The 17,255-nt window shown below is 43.0% G+C and overlaps 1 protein-coding gene across 1 annotated transcript; it reads left to right on the forward strand.

Moving 5' to 3' along the window:
- Nucleotides 1-4,612: 4,612 nt before the first annotated feature.
- On the forward strand, nucleotides 4,613-16,583 carry PAK1IP1 (PAK1 interacting protein 1). Its single transcript, XM_039231824.1, has 10 exons — nucleotides 4,613-4,747; nucleotides 7,231-7,396; nucleotides 11,022-11,142; nucleotides 11,218-11,292; nucleotides 11,792-11,844; nucleotides 12,185-12,330; nucleotides 12,425-12,522; nucleotides 14,719-14,818; nucleotides 15,785-15,908; nucleotides 16,053-16,583. The coding sequence occupies exons 1-10, from the start codon at nucleotides 4,664-4,666 to the stop codon at nucleotides 16,265-16,267; spliced, it is 1,182 nt and encodes a 393-aa protein (XP_039087755.1). The 5' UTR covers nucleotides 4,613-4,663; the 3' UTR covers nucleotides 16,268-16,583.
- The last annotated feature ends 672 nt before the right edge of the window (nucleotides 16,584-17,255 follow it).

The raw sequence follows: 17,255 nt of genomic DNA on the forward strand, positions 1-17,255 counted from the left end.
CTCTCTGACCCTCCCCTGCTCACGCTGTCTCTCTCTCTCTCTCCTAGAAATAAAATATATATATATAAATTAAAAAAAATAAAAAACAAAAGAAAGCATGCCTTCCCAAATCTCAATGTGCATATGAATTACCCCAGCATGTTTGGATTTTTTTTTTTTAACACTTAATTTTTGAGAGGCAGAGTATGAGTGGAGGAAGGGCAGAGTGAGAAAGAGACACAGAATCTGAAGCAGGTTCCAGGCTCTGAGCTGTCAGCAGAGCCCAACGCGGGGCTCGAACCCACAAACTCTGAGATCATGACCGGAGCTGAAGTCAGACGCTTAACCAACTGAGCCATGCAGGCGCCCCTCAGCATGTTGTTTAAGATGTAGGTTCTGATGCAATAGATTTGGATTAGAGCCTCACTCAGATTCTGCCCTTCTAAGTAGCCAGCCTACGCAGTGTCAAAATGTAAGAAGGTAACTTTTGAATCCAGATAGGGGCACTTAGGGTCTGGCCATTTCCTTGCAGCTTGTTAGTAAGTGCTCGATGTAGTCTATATTTACCTGTGATGTAAAAAATAATAATCATGAATTCAAATCATTCAGTTATTCACCTATTATTCACTGAACAGCTACTTGTGCAAAGCAGGCTGATGGAGTGACGCCTACACTCTAGCGTCCCCAAGCTTCCTGGGAGAGGTTACTGATTAGTAGCTGTGGGGCACATTGCTGGGTGCCAGCCACTAATCAGGTTCCTTTTCTTCCTTAATAACAGAATCTGGGGGGCAGGGGAAGGGGGGGTCGGCTCCTGGGTGGTTCAGTTGGTTAAGCGTCCAACTTCAGATCCAAGTCATGATCTCATGGTTTGTGGGTTCGTGTGCTGACATCTCAGAGCCTGGAGCCTGCTTCAGACTCTGTCTCTGTCTCTCTCTCTGCCCCTCACCCGCTCACGCTCTGTCTCTCAAAAATGAATGAACGTTAAATAAAAATTTAGGGGAAAAAATAAAAGCACCCTGATTTTATTTGGGGGCAGAGATAGGCCTCACTAAAAGACATTTCCTAGTTCCCCAAGTGCAGGTAGATGTGGCCAAGCGGCCAAAGTCAGGCTAATAAGATGTAAATAGAAGTATTATAAAGAGGATTGAGGCCAGCTGTGTGGGCCAGGGGTGTTTGCTCAGCTGGAAGGAGGCCTGCGGTAGGTACTGCACCCTTTCTCTGGGCCTAGGGCTGGGATTAGAGATATGATGGCTGGAGCCCAAACTCTACACCTATTTTGGCCTATGAGATGGCATCGAAGAGGAAGCCATATACCAGAATATAGGATCTGAAAGAGAGAATGGGTCTGGGCGCCTGAAGACTGAGGGCTCCTTGTACCAGCACTAGACTGACTCCCTCCAGATTTCTTTTACTTACGAGATAAATGTCTTGTTTAAGGCACGGCTGATTCAGATCACTGTATGAACTTAAACGCAATTCCTAACTGCTGTAGCCGCTTAGCCATCAAATAAAACCCATCAGTTGAGGATTCTTTTTGTAAAACTCTTATCAGTTTTTGGTTCCTTCTCTTAGTTTAGAGCTGGATTTTGTAAAAGCTGGATTTTGAAAACCAGCAGGGTGGCTATAAATGGGCGAGAGATAAAGCCATAGCTGGAAGGGAAATCAAAAATTAAACGTTGATAGTAAGGTGGTTACAGAGGCTGAGGAAGGGAGAAGTCAAGGTCGCGTGTCAAAATCCCCCAGCAGTGTGGCAAGAGCTGGGGACAGACGGCCAGGAGCAAAGCTCCAGTGAAGATGGACTTTCAAGGGGTTGATGACAGTGACAAAGAAGGATTCACAAATACTGCTTTGCTCTCTGAAAGCCCCAAAGGCCAGCTTCTCAGATTTCACCTGCATTATTCTCATGAAGCAGGTGAAGCAAACTTATTCCAGGGCAGACAATTGGCCAGTGTCCAGGAGGATGCAACTCACTCTCTCCGCTTCTATGTGCAAAGGAGACCAAAGTCCTCTGGCAATATGCGCATGTACCTCTGTAGTCCTAAAAGTTAAGACTTGCTACTTGTCACAGTGAGAAAAGGGGGTGTCGGTGGTAATGAGCAGAAATATGAGACTCTCACATTTCTAACACGGCTGATTTTTCTCTGTTGTATCCCGCTTTTTAGTGCAGTATGTCCGCCTTACCACCCTCCCCACCAAAAAAAAAAAAAAACAACCCAAAAAACTGGCTGTTTTTTCTTTAGCAAACCAAACAAAGCCAGGCATTTAATAAATATTTGTTGAATGAATAAATCAACACACAGCTCAAGCGTAAAAAGCTTTTTGATCAATAATTTAAAAGCAAAACTAAAAAAATCCTCTCGTGGTCTACTGTCAACGAACTCTTAGCAGGTGGTTGTTTCTTGGCAACTGCAGTTTTTACAAGAATGAGATTAAATGGTTTTTTTTTTTTTTTTTTTTTGCATCCTGTGTTTGGGAAGAGAACAGGTTTGCAGGAAGTATGCTCGGTTTGAATCTAGTTGAACAAGTATGTAATTTTGTATTGTTTTTCTTTTTTTTCATAGTTGATTGTCAAGTTGGATGTATTGTTCTTCTTAAGGCAGTGAAACTGCTTTTTCCTCCTCTGTTAAAGAGAAAGTTTGAGCCCAAGGAAATGTAAAAAGTAGCAGCGCTCTAAGTCTACTGTCCCTTAGCTGTGTGGTTTTGAAAGAGTTACTTTTCTAGACCTATTTCACATTTATAACCTCAGGCTGGATTAGTGCATTTTAACTTTAAAAAAATTTTTTTTTAATGTTTTTATTTCTAGGAGAGAGAGAGAGACAGTGTGAGCAGGGGAGGGTCAGAGAGAGAGGGAGTCACAGACTGAAACAGGCTCCAGGCTCTGAGCTGGCAGTCAGCACAGAGCCCGACGCGGGGCCCGAACCCACGAACCGCGAGATCATGACCTAAGCGAAAGTCGGACGCTTAACCGACTAAGCCACCCAGGCGCCCCAAGTGCATTTTAACGTTAGAGGCACTAATCTTTTTGCAAACATCATTAAATTTTTTCCATGCTCTCCTTCAAAAACATATGGTACAACTGAGCATATAATTTCAAGCGCTGGAAAACCCTCAGAACTTATCCATAAACTAGATTGGGATCACCTGCGTAAATGCTCTCTAAGGTCTTCTGAGCTTCTCAATTGGTTCCAGTAATTTCTAACAGTTTTCACGACAAAATATGAGACTTCAAAGAAATGTCCTGTTCACTCATTCTTTGTCCCATGCCCAGCTGACATCCACTGCCCGAATTCACACACCTCTCACTTTGGTGGGTCTCTGGGGGACACAGCGAAGAAGGAGTAAAAAGGAAAGTAACTTAAATAGTAAAATAACTTGACTTTTTTTTTTTTTTAACGTAATGAAGATAACCAGCACATAGTGAAGGAATTAGTATAAAACAGTGAATGACTACACGTGTTCCCGAGACTGAGTGTTGGTTTGACCACAGAATTTTCAGTGCCTGAGGAGGGCGTACATGTGGGGTCGCCAAAGTAGGAACGCAAAGCCTTCGTTGCGCTGCGATGACCCCCAAATCATTCAAAGGGTAATCATGTCTACAAGACCCAAACCAGCAGCGATTAAAACGAACACGAGTTAGACACGTAGTGACAGTGCGGAATACCAGAGGACACATTCTCTTGAAAGCAAAAGGGTCAACGTGCTAGGGGATCAGCACTGAAACGGGGGTTCAAGACTTGACACCAACGATGGCCTCCCAGTGCCTGCTTGTCAGATGCACCTGCTGTGGCCCTCAGGAGACTGCGACGCTCCAGGTTTACTCCGATTTGTGCAAAACTGTCGTTTCCGACAGACCCCTGCATCTCCACACCTTATGAAAATTTCAAATGTTAATTAAGGCGATCTTTGCTTTCATGCACGTTTCACTTGGCCCCTGAACTGGGGACGTGGTCAAAGTGAAATGGGAGATTTCCTTTTGGAACCTTCCCCTACGATGACTGCGCCCTTCGTCCGCAAGCCGCCCGTCTTTTCACCCTTCAGGTAAAGCGTCCTCCTCCCTCCCCGGGGTGGGCGGTGACGTCGGCCGATGTGACCCCAAAGTCAGACAAGCCAATCAAGCCGGAAGGAAAGGTGTGAGGCCTTCTTTAGAAACCGCTGACCATGAATGCCGACCCCCTCTCTGCTCTGTTACGAGACAATGTGAGAGACAAAGGCTTGCTGATGCTTCCTGCGCATTAAAGAAACCCAATTCCTTCCTGTCCCCCGTCTGACAGCCCACCGCACAGACGACACCACACTAAAGGCGCGACACCGCCGGGGAGGCCCCGCCCCGCCCCTATTCGTGACGTCACGGAACCGAGGCCCCTCCGTAGAGGATGTCCCGCCCCACTCTCCTTTAGACCCGCCTACCTGACAGCCACCTAGAATATGCCTGCTTGCCCCCAACATTTTTCTCCCCGCCGTGAGAATTTCCTCACGTGAAATCCTTTCTTTTTCTCCTTTTGGAAGTTCCGCGTGATCTTCGAGCGCTGAAACCGCTTCCGCGGAGACAGGCGCCCTAAAGGCAGCCCTGAGCTCATGACGTAATTTGAGCGCCGACGCAGGAAGGACCCCACTTTCTCTGGCATCCGCTTTCGTCACGGCCTCAGCTGAGCGGTGCTGGTTGAAGGGGCACGTGCGCTGCTGAATGGAGCTGGTAGCTGGTTGTTACGAACAGGTCCTTTTTGGGTTCGCTGTCCGCCCCGAGCCAGATGCAAGCGGCGACCAAGAGGTGAGAGTGCGCGCCGCGAGGGACCGCGGGAGGAGGGGCGCGGGAAGGCCTGGCCGGGCTCCCACACGGCCGTGGTAACATCAGCACAGGTGAACACACTGATCTCCTAGGGATGAATTGATGAGTCAGGCTCAAACGTATAATTTAGCTTTTTAAAACTTGGACAGGCATTTCATAAAACGAGATCGTGTTTGTTGGCTTTAGGAGACATTCCGGCCACGGTGCAGGAAGGTTAAGCTGGCAAATGAGTCCGTTGACAGCCGGTGTACGCGTTCAGGATTTAAGGAGAGAACAGTTCGCTCTTTTACTTTTTGTCCTGGAATTTTACAGAATATTAGGTCGGGGTCAGGATAACCTCCTCAGTTTGTTTTTGGACCCTGACCATGGGACCATTAATTGGTAGTGGAGATGACAAGCCAAAGGCATGGATCCAGCGCTAAAGAGCTTGCCGACGTAAGAAGGGCGAAGGAGACAAATGCATGGAGAAAAATTATAACAAAATAGAAATATTTTTACTGGATGTGTGAGCGGAGAGGTTAAGTAAATTGCCAGTAGTTAAACAGATAGTTAGGGCATATCCACGGCTAGAAATAAGATCTCTTGGGGCGCCTGGGTGGCTCAGTCGGTTAAGCGTCCGACTTCGGCTCAGGTCATGATCTCACGTTTTGTGGGTTCGAGCCCCGCGTCGGGCTCTGTGCTGACAGTTCAGAGCCTGGAGTCGGCTTCGGATTCTGAGTCTCCCTCTCTCTCTGACCCTCACCTTCTCACGCTGTCTCTCTCTCTCTCTCACACAAATAAATAAAAAGCATTAAATTAAAAAATTAAAAAAAAGATCTCTTTCAACCTAGCAGTGTTTTTCCCTAAGCAAACCTAAGTCTCAGAAATCTATTCTTTTCAGTACTTCTTTATGAAGAAGTTAAGGTGTCAGTCTTGAATTAACCAGAAAACTAGAAGTATATAACTTGAATAATTACTTTTTTGTTGTTGTTGTTTATACCTGGTTATTAATCTGGTTTTGGCGGGAAGGTGAATCTCTCGAATCTGAAAGATGATGCTGTTGATTGTGTTCTCTTTGTAATAAAGTCACTACGTTGTTCTGTGACTTCACATGTAGTCTTCACAGCAATCTCCTGAGGCAATACAGGTATCCCCATTTTACAGATGAGGAGCCTGAAGTTGAGATAGGCTAAGTGACCTCAGTGCCACACAACTAATATTGGGAGACCTGGGACTCAAGTCCCCAGGGGTCTCTGAAACATGAAGCTCTTATACTATCCACTGCTGCTTCTAAACCTAGACAGATATTAGTTCAGATAATCAACATTCCTTCCATAAAGTGCACAAAGGTTGTGTTTGATTTATGGTTGTAGCAGCCCCTCAGGAATATTGTGCCTTTACTCAAAAGAGGTGCCCTTGGTCCTGATTGATGGAAAGACCGTTTGATGCTGTAATTATTTAGAAATTAGTTTTCAGTAACACATCTTAAAGTATGTTCAAAGAAGTCTGATGGATTTATTTTTTCCTTCCATGGTTTGCTTGATTTGCAAATACTCCTTTTTTAAAAAAAATTTAATGTTTATTTTTGAGAGAGAGCACATGTGAGCAAGTAGGGGAAGGGCAGAGAGAGAAGGAGACACAGAATCTGAAGCAGGCCCCAGGCCCTGAGCTGTCAGCACAGAACCCAATGCGGGGCTCAAACCCATGAACTTGAGATCATGACCTGAGCTGAAATTGGACACTTAGCAAACTGAGCCACCGAGGTACCCCTGATTTGCTGATACTTCTTGATGCGTCTCCGCCAATTTTGGGTGTGTGTATGTATTCAGCTGTCAGTCATTCCTTGCATTCAACCAGTTTCACTTATTCTGTGCAAAAGTTGTACAATGGATAAGCCTAGAGTTCTTGAGACCTCATCATCGGTCACTCTCTAGGGCTTATTTTGGTACTAATGGAAATATGGTTTATTTTTCTTTATAAGACTTGTCATTCATACTCATCTCTATGTGATGTCATATTTGCCTACGGTTTGTCTCTCCCACAGGGATGGTAGTTCCATTAGAATAAGGACTTTCCTTTCTTCACTGTTACATATCAACTGTCTAAAATGGTGCCAAGCACATAGTAGTCATTTAGTATTTGAACGAATAAATTCACATCAAATCTGAAGATTTGAATGAATGAATAGTTTGCAGGTCTCACGTATAAGGAAATATATTCAGGAGTTAAGGATTGGAATAGGACCTTAAAGCAATCTGGTCTCCATAATTGTTTTGGAGTCATGACACCCAGCGTTGCCTTACTGTTTCCTTGCTGCCAGCCTTTTTTTAATTCACGGGTTCTTTGTTTTTCTTAATCTGCTGTCATCGCATAGTTTTTTCTCAATTTCTAAGTATCCGCTGGTAGTTTTTGTGGACTGTGTAACCGCTTAACGTGCTTCTGGAGAACTGTGATGTGATCGTGACATTGTGTGTTTTACTCTTCAGCAAAAATGGACTTCTGTGGCTGACTTCACCTACCATGCCCACACCGCCTCGTTGTCAGCAGTGGCTGTCAGTAGTCGTTTTGTAGTCACTGGCAGCAAAGATGAAACGATCCACATATATGACATGAAGAAGAAGGTAGACCACGGGGCTCTGGTGCATCACAGCGGTAAGAAAATCCCGTCCTTTGAGATAACGTTGAGGCGTCATTACTTGACGATTCGACTTCAGTTGAGCAGTTCATTAAGTATCTTTTATGCAGTGGATTCTGTGCTAGGAAATACAGAAATGAAAAAGGGTGTTTTTGTTTTTAAGTTCTTCACAGTCCACATTGGGAGACAGGAGGGAGCGGGAGGAAGCAGAAAGTTGCCTAAAATGACATCTGACTAAATTATCTTAAAAGAGAAGTGCCAGTTGTTAGCCAGGTGAGGGTTTCAAGGTGGAGAGGGCATTCCAGGCAGAGCAGGAAGGGCTCAGTAGCAGCCTCATGCTGATGGTTAACTTTATTGAGGGAATAGCACGGACCCGGCAGTTTGCCGACCAGGTACAGCTGCATCTTGAGTTCCTAGAAGACGAGACTGAGATTCAAAGATGTTTTGTGACTATGCAAGTCACAAAACAGTGTAACGTTACGACTCAGACCCAGGTCGGGAGCCCATGTCTTTAACCACTGGGTGCATGGGGACCTGTAAGCAAGTCAACATTAAGAGGTTAAAACGGAGGTTGGGGTGATTGGGGACCTGGGCCAGGTCCTGGCTGGTCCTTGAGAAGAAGAGGTTAGGGATTGAATGGGAGGGAGGGCGGTGTGGACTTGAGGAAAGTGCTGGCGCCTGGCAAATGAGAGAGATGCTGACCAAGGGCAAGCAAAAGGTCTGGTGAGCGTCTGCCCGACTGAAGTTGGAGGCTGTGGGTCCAGTAACATCCGTTTGCACTAAGCTCCAGGCATTTATGTGGGGAGCAGAAAGCTACTCGGTACATGCAATAGAAGGATTGATTTCCATAGGATTTTGGTGAAAGAATAGTTTAGACTGCCAGTCTAGAGAAAATGGGGGGTTAAGGACCTGCAGATCTCTGAGATGAAAAAGCGGGCGGAGTGTGAATGAAGGGGGCAAGAAAGGGCTGGTGAAAGGCGAGGTTGCAGGCAGGGAGGAGACCCTTCAAGGGCTGTAATGTGGAGCCGCTCTAGGTGGTGACATGTCCCGGCTGTAGGTGTGCGGGGCTGAACTAGAGAGGGGGCAGAGGTCACTGGAGTTGAGGTCAGGACCTGGTGATTCTCAGGTCGTGCTTGGGTTTCCACACTGATGGTGAAGTTGTCCAGGATAGTGGTAGGATTTAGGAACAGGAAGGCTGAAGAGGTGGGTTTTTTTGTTTTTGTTTTTTTTTCTCCAGTATTGAACATTACTCTGTTTTTATTGTATTTTCCCAAGGGACAAAGAATGAGGTTTAACACATGTTCCAGGAGAAGGGAAATGGGAGCGAATGTGTAGTTTTTAGATGTGCAGTTTGGGGAAACTCTGCCAAGGTTGTTGATTTCCTTCAATTAAAGGGAGATAAGAGAGCCACGCGTTGGTGTCTGGCGGTAAATATGGAGTGTTCCTTGTCCTTCTCAGATGGTCCTTAGCTACTTTGACAAGTTTTTGCTTTTCAGCAGAAGCTAGACTTGGAGTGAGTTCAACATACGTCCCTATTCCGTTCTGTCTCCTAATCCCAGTTCACACAATGTACAAACTTCCCTTAGGCGTGGAAGAACTAAGCTAACCAAATCTGGCCTGCCCACAGCTGCTGGTGCTGGTTTTGCACCATAAGGACGGGGCTGACGTAGAAGGAGTTTGGATGGGATGAAGTACTATGGTTCCTAACTTCCTTCATGCTTTGTATGACGGCTGTTTATCTAACAGCTGGTGATAGATAAGATCTTTACCAAGGTGTGGAAATAAGTTGATAGGAAGGAGGAAAACGGGCACAGATGACTGAAGACCCCCCACTTTGATAAGGTTGTATGTTACCCGTATATTTGGGGGTGGGGAGGGATGGTGTGCAAAATTACTCATCAAAGATCGTTTACCCTTTCCATATATATAAAGGACAGTGTGACGGACTGACCAGGAGGTGGCAGGTGAACAGCAGTGACCCAAGGTCTCATGCTTTTATTCTAAAAAGGACAAAACAGTAAATATTTAGGCTTTGTGGCCATATGGTCTCTGTTTTGATTGCTCAGCCCTGCTCTTGCAGTGCAAAAAACAGCCATTGACATTTTGAACTGAACAGGCAAATCTGTGTTCCGGCAAAAGTGCATTTATCAAAACAGGCCACCAGCCAGATTTGACTTAGAGACAGTAGTTTGTTGATCCCTGAGCTCTAGGAAAGGTAAGCTGAGTGACACAGCTTTAAAGCATAGGGAGTTCTGCTTGAGGGTCAGTGTATCATTGTCCATTGTCCATAAACATGGACGGCTTTTGGGGGTCAGAAGAATGCTGGGCTCCTCTGTCACCTTACCTCCTTCCAGGAGGGTTAATATCTGTGAGTATTGAACATGTGTGTCTGTCAATCCCAAGAGCTGTAGGAGAAATTCATGGGAGATGAAGGTTTTAATTTGAGTAGAGGGGAGTGGAGTGTTTTATGAAGAAGTTGAAAAGCTGTAGGAAAATTTGTGAACAATGCAAACGAGATTACAGAGGGCATAATTAAATAGTGGAACAATTTAGGAAGTTGTTTTAATAAATTCTTTGTTTTTTAAGATTAAAAAAAATTTTTAATTGATTAATTTTTATTTTATTTTTAAGTAATCTCTAAACCCAACCTGGACCTCGAACTTACAACCCTGAAATCGAGTCATATGCTCTACTGATTGAGCCAGCCAGGTGCCCCTCTAATACGTTTTTATGACATGAATGAGAACTGTGTAGAAAACAGCTCTGTAGTGATAATAATTGGATGGTGGATGATTGGGTAGCTGACTGCTTAGAAAATAATAGTCGCTCCTCTCTTCTCTTTCAGTAAAGAAGGAGGAGTGGCGGGGCTCCTGGGTGGCTTAGTCGGTTGGGCGTCCGACTTTCGCTTAGGTCATGATCTCGCGGTTCGTGGGTTTGAGCCCCGCGTTGGGATCTGTGCTGACTGCCAGCTCAGAGCCTGGAGCCTGTTTCAGTCTGTGCCTCCCTCTCTCTCTGACCCTCCCCTGCTCACGCTGTCTCTCTCTCCTAGAAATAAATAAAACATTAAAAAAAAAAAAAAAAAGAAGGAGGGGTGGCACCTGAGTGGCATCCAACTCTTGATTTCAGCTCCAGTCACGATCCCAGGGTTATGGGATCCAGCCACATTGAGCGTGGGGCCTGCTTGAGATTCTCTCTCTGCCCTTCTCCCCCACTTGCGTTCTTGCTGTCTCAAAAGGAAGGAAGGAAGGAAGAGAGGGAGGGAAAGAAAAGGAAGAAGGCATATGGCTGTAAATCTTGGTTTATTCCCCAGATTAGCTGGTTTACTGGTTGGTTTTGTTTGACTTCTGCTCAAATAGTCCTACCCAGCTATCTCCAAATTTATGATTGTGGACACACAGAGCAAGTAAGTGAACTGATTAGCTGCCGTTTGTATCTACAACTAGAGAAATTCTGCCAAAAGTATTTTCATGTCCTTGAAATTGTACGTCTTGATATGAAAAAAATGAATTTATTCATTTAAGACTTGGAGGCATATTTCAGTAATACTAAGACATTAGATTTTTACTTACCACAGCATAGCCTTCAAACCAGAAATGGAGTCTGCATTCAAAATATTAAGTTTGTATTTTGATTTTTCCACAGGTACAATAACTTGCCTGAAATTCCATGGCAACAGGCACTTAATCAGTGGGGCCGAAGATGGACTCATTTGTGTCTGGGATGCAAAGAAATGGGAGTGCCTGAAGTCCATTAAAGCTCACAAGTGAGTCCAGCCCTTTCCCATGGGCGGTCTCCAGGTACCAGTCAAGTTGGGAGCTAACTGTTGGTTTCCTTTTAGAGGACACGTGACCTTCCTTTCTATTCACCCATCTGGCAAGTTGGCCCTGTCTGTGGGTACAGATAAGACGTTAAGGTAAGTCATTAATGCCGAGAGCATCTTTTCTCAGTTGTGGTCTTTGTTCTCCAAGTACCTTCAGGGTATCTTTTAGATACATTTCTGTCTTGTCTCACGGGTGTCAGCTACTTAAAGATACTGCAGCACAAGGAAAGGCTGAAAGCTAGTGAACCTTTTCATAATGATAGAGAAATTGATAGGCTCTGTGTTCAGGCATACACGTTACATCCCAGTCATTGTGAGTTGTGAAGCAAACAGGAAGAGGATCCTAAAACGAAATACTTTAAGAGGTGAGACCTTTTGAAAATATATTAAACATTTTAAATAGGTGAAAGGGGTATGGGAATGGGTGTGTTAGTCTTGCTTGATGGTAAATATTTTCAGTGTTGTCGTAAGAAACACGACAGTTCCAAATAGCTGCATCTGTAGTAAATTGTCATTTGAGTAAGTGTTCCTTATGCTTACCGTCCCACGTAGTAAAAGTTACCGTGCCATCAATGAACTTCCTGTTTTGCAGAACATGGAATCTTGTGGAAGGAAGATCAGCATTTATAAAAAATATAAAACAAAGTGAGTACTTTTATTTGGATGTTATTTCCCCTGCACGGTGGTAGTTACCTCCTGGAGGAATGCTTTGGGTTACTTTTCCCATTTTCTTTTCTTCCCCATTTTATTTTGGGGTTCTTGACGTGGTCGTGTCAACTACCAGCTCTCTGACCTTTAATCCTTTGAGTCCAGTTTATTTTCTAAACCTTAACTTGCAAAATATTTATCAAAAATTCATTATGAAGGCTAAATACGGCAGTGGGTATGAAATGCATGGTATAGCTATTTGCTATTTTTAATATTACTCTGATTATTTCATTTTTTTGTTTATGAAATGAAAAAGCTTTTTTTTTTAAACTTACAGATGCTCACATAGTGGAATGGTCCCCAAGAGGGGAGAAATACGTAGTTGTTATACTGAATAAAATAGATGTCTACCAAGTGGACACTGCATCTGTGAGTGGCACCATCACAAACGAAAAGAGAGTGTCTTCGCTCACATTTCTCTCAGTAAGTGAGGAGCCGTCCGTGGTGGAATCCGAGTGTGTGTGATGATGGTTGGAATCGTTGGTGACACTCTGGGTATTGTTTTTCTTTCTTCCAGGAGTCTGTCCTGGCAGTGGCTGGAGATGAAGAAGTTGTCAGGTTTTTTGACTGTGATTCACTAATGCGTCTCTGTGAATTTAAAGCTCATGATAACAGGTATTTTTGTTGTTGTTATTTGTTTTGTTTTGCCAGTTTCTGTGTATGTGTGTATGTAAGTGTAGGGTCTTCAGTAAACGTCCCGTATGCAGTAGTTTCATAAGGTGGGATACATTCTTACAGAGATAGACATTCCTACATATATATGATTCCTGGAATCTGAGAGGACGGTAGACATGTTGTCTTGGCCTTTGCGCAAAAGTGGGGAAGCTGTCGTCAGGACTAGTGATTTGCACAAGATGTTTTTCCAATGATATTGGACTTGGGTCCTGAAATCAGCCATTTTTGAAGAGGAGCAAAAAAAAAAAAAACAAAAACCACCAAAAAACAGTTTGAGCTTTGCCAGGATCTCTGTTGTGCTTTTACTTTGTTCCTCTTTTACACTCCCCCTTTGCACACTACTTGTTTTTCCTGCAGGAGAAATATGTGACAGTAATGACTTCTGTTTTATGCCAATCTTTCTTGCCTGTTACTGCTCCCTGTACTTCTAGGCGTAGACGCTAATGGTCAGAGTAAACAGCTCAGTGACTTGGCCGAGGTCACCCCACTGTTGGGTGGTGGGGCTGAGATCCAAACTCCATTCTGTCTGCCTCCGCTTTTTCTACACAGTTGTGGAAAAGGAGATAATGCACAGTTCTACTTTAATGTGCTTCATTTACTTGTCTTTTTATGTCTTAAGCAAGTCCTAGTTTTTATCTTCCAAATAGTGTTTTTTGAGAAATCTCTTGTGAATACTGCAGATACTGTACTCAGTGTATAGGCCCTGTTCTTCCCTGCATTGGGAAGTGTTCATTCACAGCCATTTTAATCAAATATACTACTAACTCTAGTACACTTAAGATAACACTTGGAATATTTGGCTGTTCATTCATTTAACAAGTATTCATTGGGCATCCATTAAGAACTGCACTAAGTATTTAATGATGAAGGAAAACACAAGAGCTTGCATTCAGTGACTCAGGTAAGCAGGTAATTAGAACAGGAAGGAATAGAAAGGTGTGTTTTAAGAATAACAGAGATAACTTCCACAGCTTGATCCAGAAATGGAGGAGGATAATACTTGAGGGATAAAAGGGAGCTGTTTCTAAAGAGACGAGAGACTGCATGCATAGAGGCCTGAGGGAGGAAAGAGCTGGATGTGTCTCAGCAACAGATGGAAGATCTGTGTGCCTGGATCAGAGTGAGCCAAATGGTGCTTGGCTTGTAGACTGGTGAAGAGTTTAGATTTTATCTAAGGGCCTTTGTAGATTTTGTTTTGTTTCTTATTGTGGAAAACTGTAAAGGCCAATAGACCAGTTTAAGGAAGCAACACCCATAGACCCATCACCCAGCTTCAGCAGTTGTCAGTTTATGGCCAGACTTGCTTTATATATGCTCCTGGCACCTTCCTCCTCTCCTGTGTTACTAAAAAAATAAATTTTTTTTTTAAATGTCTATTTTAGAGAGAGAGAGAAACAGAGCACAAGCAGGGGAGGGACAGAGAGAGAGAGAGAAGGAGACACAGAATCTGAAGCAGGCTCCAGGCTCTGAGCTGTCAGCACAGATCCCAACATGGGGCTTGAACCCATGAACCGTGAGATCATGACCTGAGCCACAGTCGGACGCTTAACTGACTGAGCCACCCAGGCGCCCTTCTCCTGTCTTATTTTTAAAAAGATCCTGGTTTTGTAGGATTTTAAACCGGGGAGTAACATGATTTGATAATTAAAAAAAAAATGTTAGCAAAAATGGAAACAGAGAGACCAGTTAGGCTCCTTGGTAATCCAGAGGAGCAGCGGTAGTAGCTGAGACTAGGGCGGTGGCACTGGAGGGGGCGAAATGAGGGCGTAGGAGAAAGCCGGGGTTTATCTCTGTTTTGTTACTTGTCTGTTCATACTGACTTTGGAGTCTCCTGAGGTGAAGGACTTAGTATTTTTATTTCATTTGTGATAACCTAATTACTTATGGTTATCATGATCATCTTTTCAGGTTTTTCTTAAGATCTGGTTAACAATCCATTTTATCTAGAATTTAGACCCTGAAAATGGCACACTGACTTATGGGGATGTGGAGCATCGTTCTGTTTTAGCACTGTTCTTTGAGCAGTTTGGAAGCATTTGGAACATTGAAAAATGAAGAGTCCATGTGCGTAGTTTTACAACAATATCATACTTTCGGGAAGAAAGGATCCTTTATGGTGTTAATATTTCATTCTAGGATAAAGGACATGTTCAGTTTTGAAATTCCAGAGCATCATGTTATTGTTACAGCGTCAAGTGATGGCTTCATCAAAATGTGGAAGCTTATGCAGAATAAGGTAGGTGTGTTAGCACACTATAAATGCGCTGTAATGCAAGGCTTACTGTCGGTGTTGTTTTGGGTTAAGTGAGGTGATATTTTTCAAAGGTCATAAGGCAGAGATCTGTCAAAAAATTAAAATCTCTTTCATGCATGATTGATGCTCATAGTTTTAAAGGTAGGGTTCTAGGAGCTAGCGTGGGGTTGGTGTGAGTCTGAGCTGGCAGGGTACCAGAACTGCTGCTTTTACAGTCAGAGGAGCGCCACTTTCTTCTCTGTTGGGTGTATATTACTCTTCTCTATAAGATTTTGCTAGATAAAAATACTGCCATTACTGGAGTGTCTGGCTGGCTCAGTTGGTAAAACATGTGACTCTTGATCTCAGGGCTGTGAGTTCAAGCCCCATGTTGGGTGTGGAGCCTTTGCCATTACTAAAAATTTGAAAGCTACTGATCAATTATCTAACAACAGTTTTGAATCAGATAAGTGGGAAGTTAGATCCCTTCAGTGGCCTCACTCTTACAGATTCTCTTGTTTTTACTTGTTTTACTTGGTTCTGTTATAAACACATTCCACAAATGTGGTTTGTCGAGTGTCTGCTTTGCGCAGGGTTCTTTATTAAAATCTAGAAGTGAACCAGACATGATCCTTTTCCTTAGTGAATTTACAATTTCTGAATATTCAGAAACATGTTCTGTGAAGGACATAGCCAAACCAAACATGAATCAAGATGATAGGTCTTTTCTAAGCAGTATATTTTATTTTCAAGAACACATAGTAACTTTTAAGTTCACTTGAGGGGCGCCTGGCTGACTCAGTAAAGCATGTGACTCTTGGTCTTGGGGGTTGTAAGTTGGAGTCCCACGTTGGGTGTAGAGATTACTTAAAAAAAAAAATCTTTGGAAAAAAGTTAAGTTCACTTGATTACGCAAAAAGAAAAGTATTTACAATTCCCCTATGTTATGAATTCTTTCTTCTGTTTTAGAAAGTTCCTCCATCTTTACTCTGTGAAGTAAAAACTAATGCCAGGCTGACATGCCTCGGAGTGTGGCTAGACAGAGCGACAGATGCCAAAGAAAGCCTTCCTCCGGCTGCAGAGCCTTCCGTTGGTAAGTGAAAGTGATCGTTTCTAAAAAGTCTGTTCTTGAATTGTTGAGGTGGAGGAGATTCAGATAACTTCACTTTATCCTCAGCTTGTATTTATTTCAAGAGGGGAAAAGCAGTCTTTAAATGCACTGTCTCTTGTGTTTTAGTAAGTAAAGAAGAATCTCAAATCAACAAAAAGGAAGCTGGCAATATGGTGCAGGAGGAAGAAAGGCAGTCCAAACCTAAGAAGAAATGTGGTTTAACTGATGCCAGGAATAAGCCAACGAAAGGAAATAGCCTGGTGTCAACCAAGAAGAGGAAAACGGTAGAAACGTTGGAAAAAAAGAAGAGAAAAAAGAAGAAAATTGGAGTGATACAGTGAATCCCACATTTCTTATATGAGAAAAACTTCTTAGATGGAATAATTCTATACAGATGTGCCTCCCTGCCCTCCACGAGTAAAAGCTAGAAATTTCTTCTTTTGGAGAAAATGTACATCTTAAAAAGAACACATTTAGGTGTTTTTTATTTTTTTTGAAGAATAGTAAAAAATGTTTTGGTAGGCAGTGTATATATCATGGAGATATATGGTATGTTAATGTATAATATATAATTTTTACCATTGTATAAAGCAAATAAAGATCTTTCTCAATATTGTAGTTTGAAAATAACAGTTTTGAACACATTCTTTAGCAGAGATGGATGAGTCATTTTTCAGATTTTTCTCCTAAATGGGGAAAGAGTAATAAAACTGCCTTCCTTTGGCTTCTTCAGATGATTCTAGTACTTTTAATACAGATTTTGATCCTTTTTGTAACCAAGGTATACAAAGATTTTCCTGTCAGCAAGTATGAGGACTAACTTAAAATTCATGGACAGATAAAATTTCTATGCATAAAGTATGCTTAAATTTAGGACTATGTGCCTAAGAAAGTTCTTAGATTGCCAAACCTTGTGAAACTACTCTGCTTCCCCACTGTGAATGACAAGGTAATGGATGGTTTGGAAAGTGACATTTCCAGGGTTTTGTTTTTTTTCCCCACCTGTTTCAGGCCAACAAAAAAATTCACTTAGTTAATATAATAAATATAATCTTAAATTCAGCCTGTTAATTATAATCTTGTCATTTCTCTCTCTCTCTTTTTTTCCCCTCTCAGAAGATTCCTGGGTATTTTGAAAAGACACATTAGTAGAGGATTCATAGATGTGAATTAGCTGACCAGATGTCAAATACCTGAGGCCGACAGGGGAATCCCTCCTGTTCAGGCAAATTGAGACATCCAGCTTTTGGAATTGCCACTCGCTTCACAGGAGCAAATCATCTAGGAAGTGAGCCGAATTCTGTGTCTGACATTTCAGGCTACCTCTTC

The sequence above is a fragment of the Hyaena hyaena genome, unplaced genomic scaffold (genome assembly GCF_003009895.1).
Source record: "Hyaena hyaena isolate Hyena2069 unplaced genomic scaffold, ASM300989v1 scaffold_60, whole genome shotgun sequence".
Taxonomy (NCBI): Eukaryota; Metazoa; Chordata; class Mammalia; order Carnivora; family Hyaenidae; genus Hyaena; species Hyaena hyaena.

Excerpts from the sequence above, each read along its gene's own strand:
- PAK1IP1 (XM_039231824.1), top strand. The coding sequence starts at position 4,664 with ATGGAGCTGGTAGCTGGTTGTTACGAACAGGTCCTTTTTGGGTTCGCT. Across the intron at positions 4,748-7,230 it reads ATGCAAGCGGCGACCAAGAG|CAAAAATGGACTTCTGTGGC; the intron begins GTGAGAGTGCGC and ends TTTACTCTTCAG. Across the intron at positions 11,845-12,184 it reads TATAAAAAATATAAAACAAA|ATGCTCACATAGTGGAATGG; the intron begins GTGAGTACTTTT and ends TTAAACTTACAG.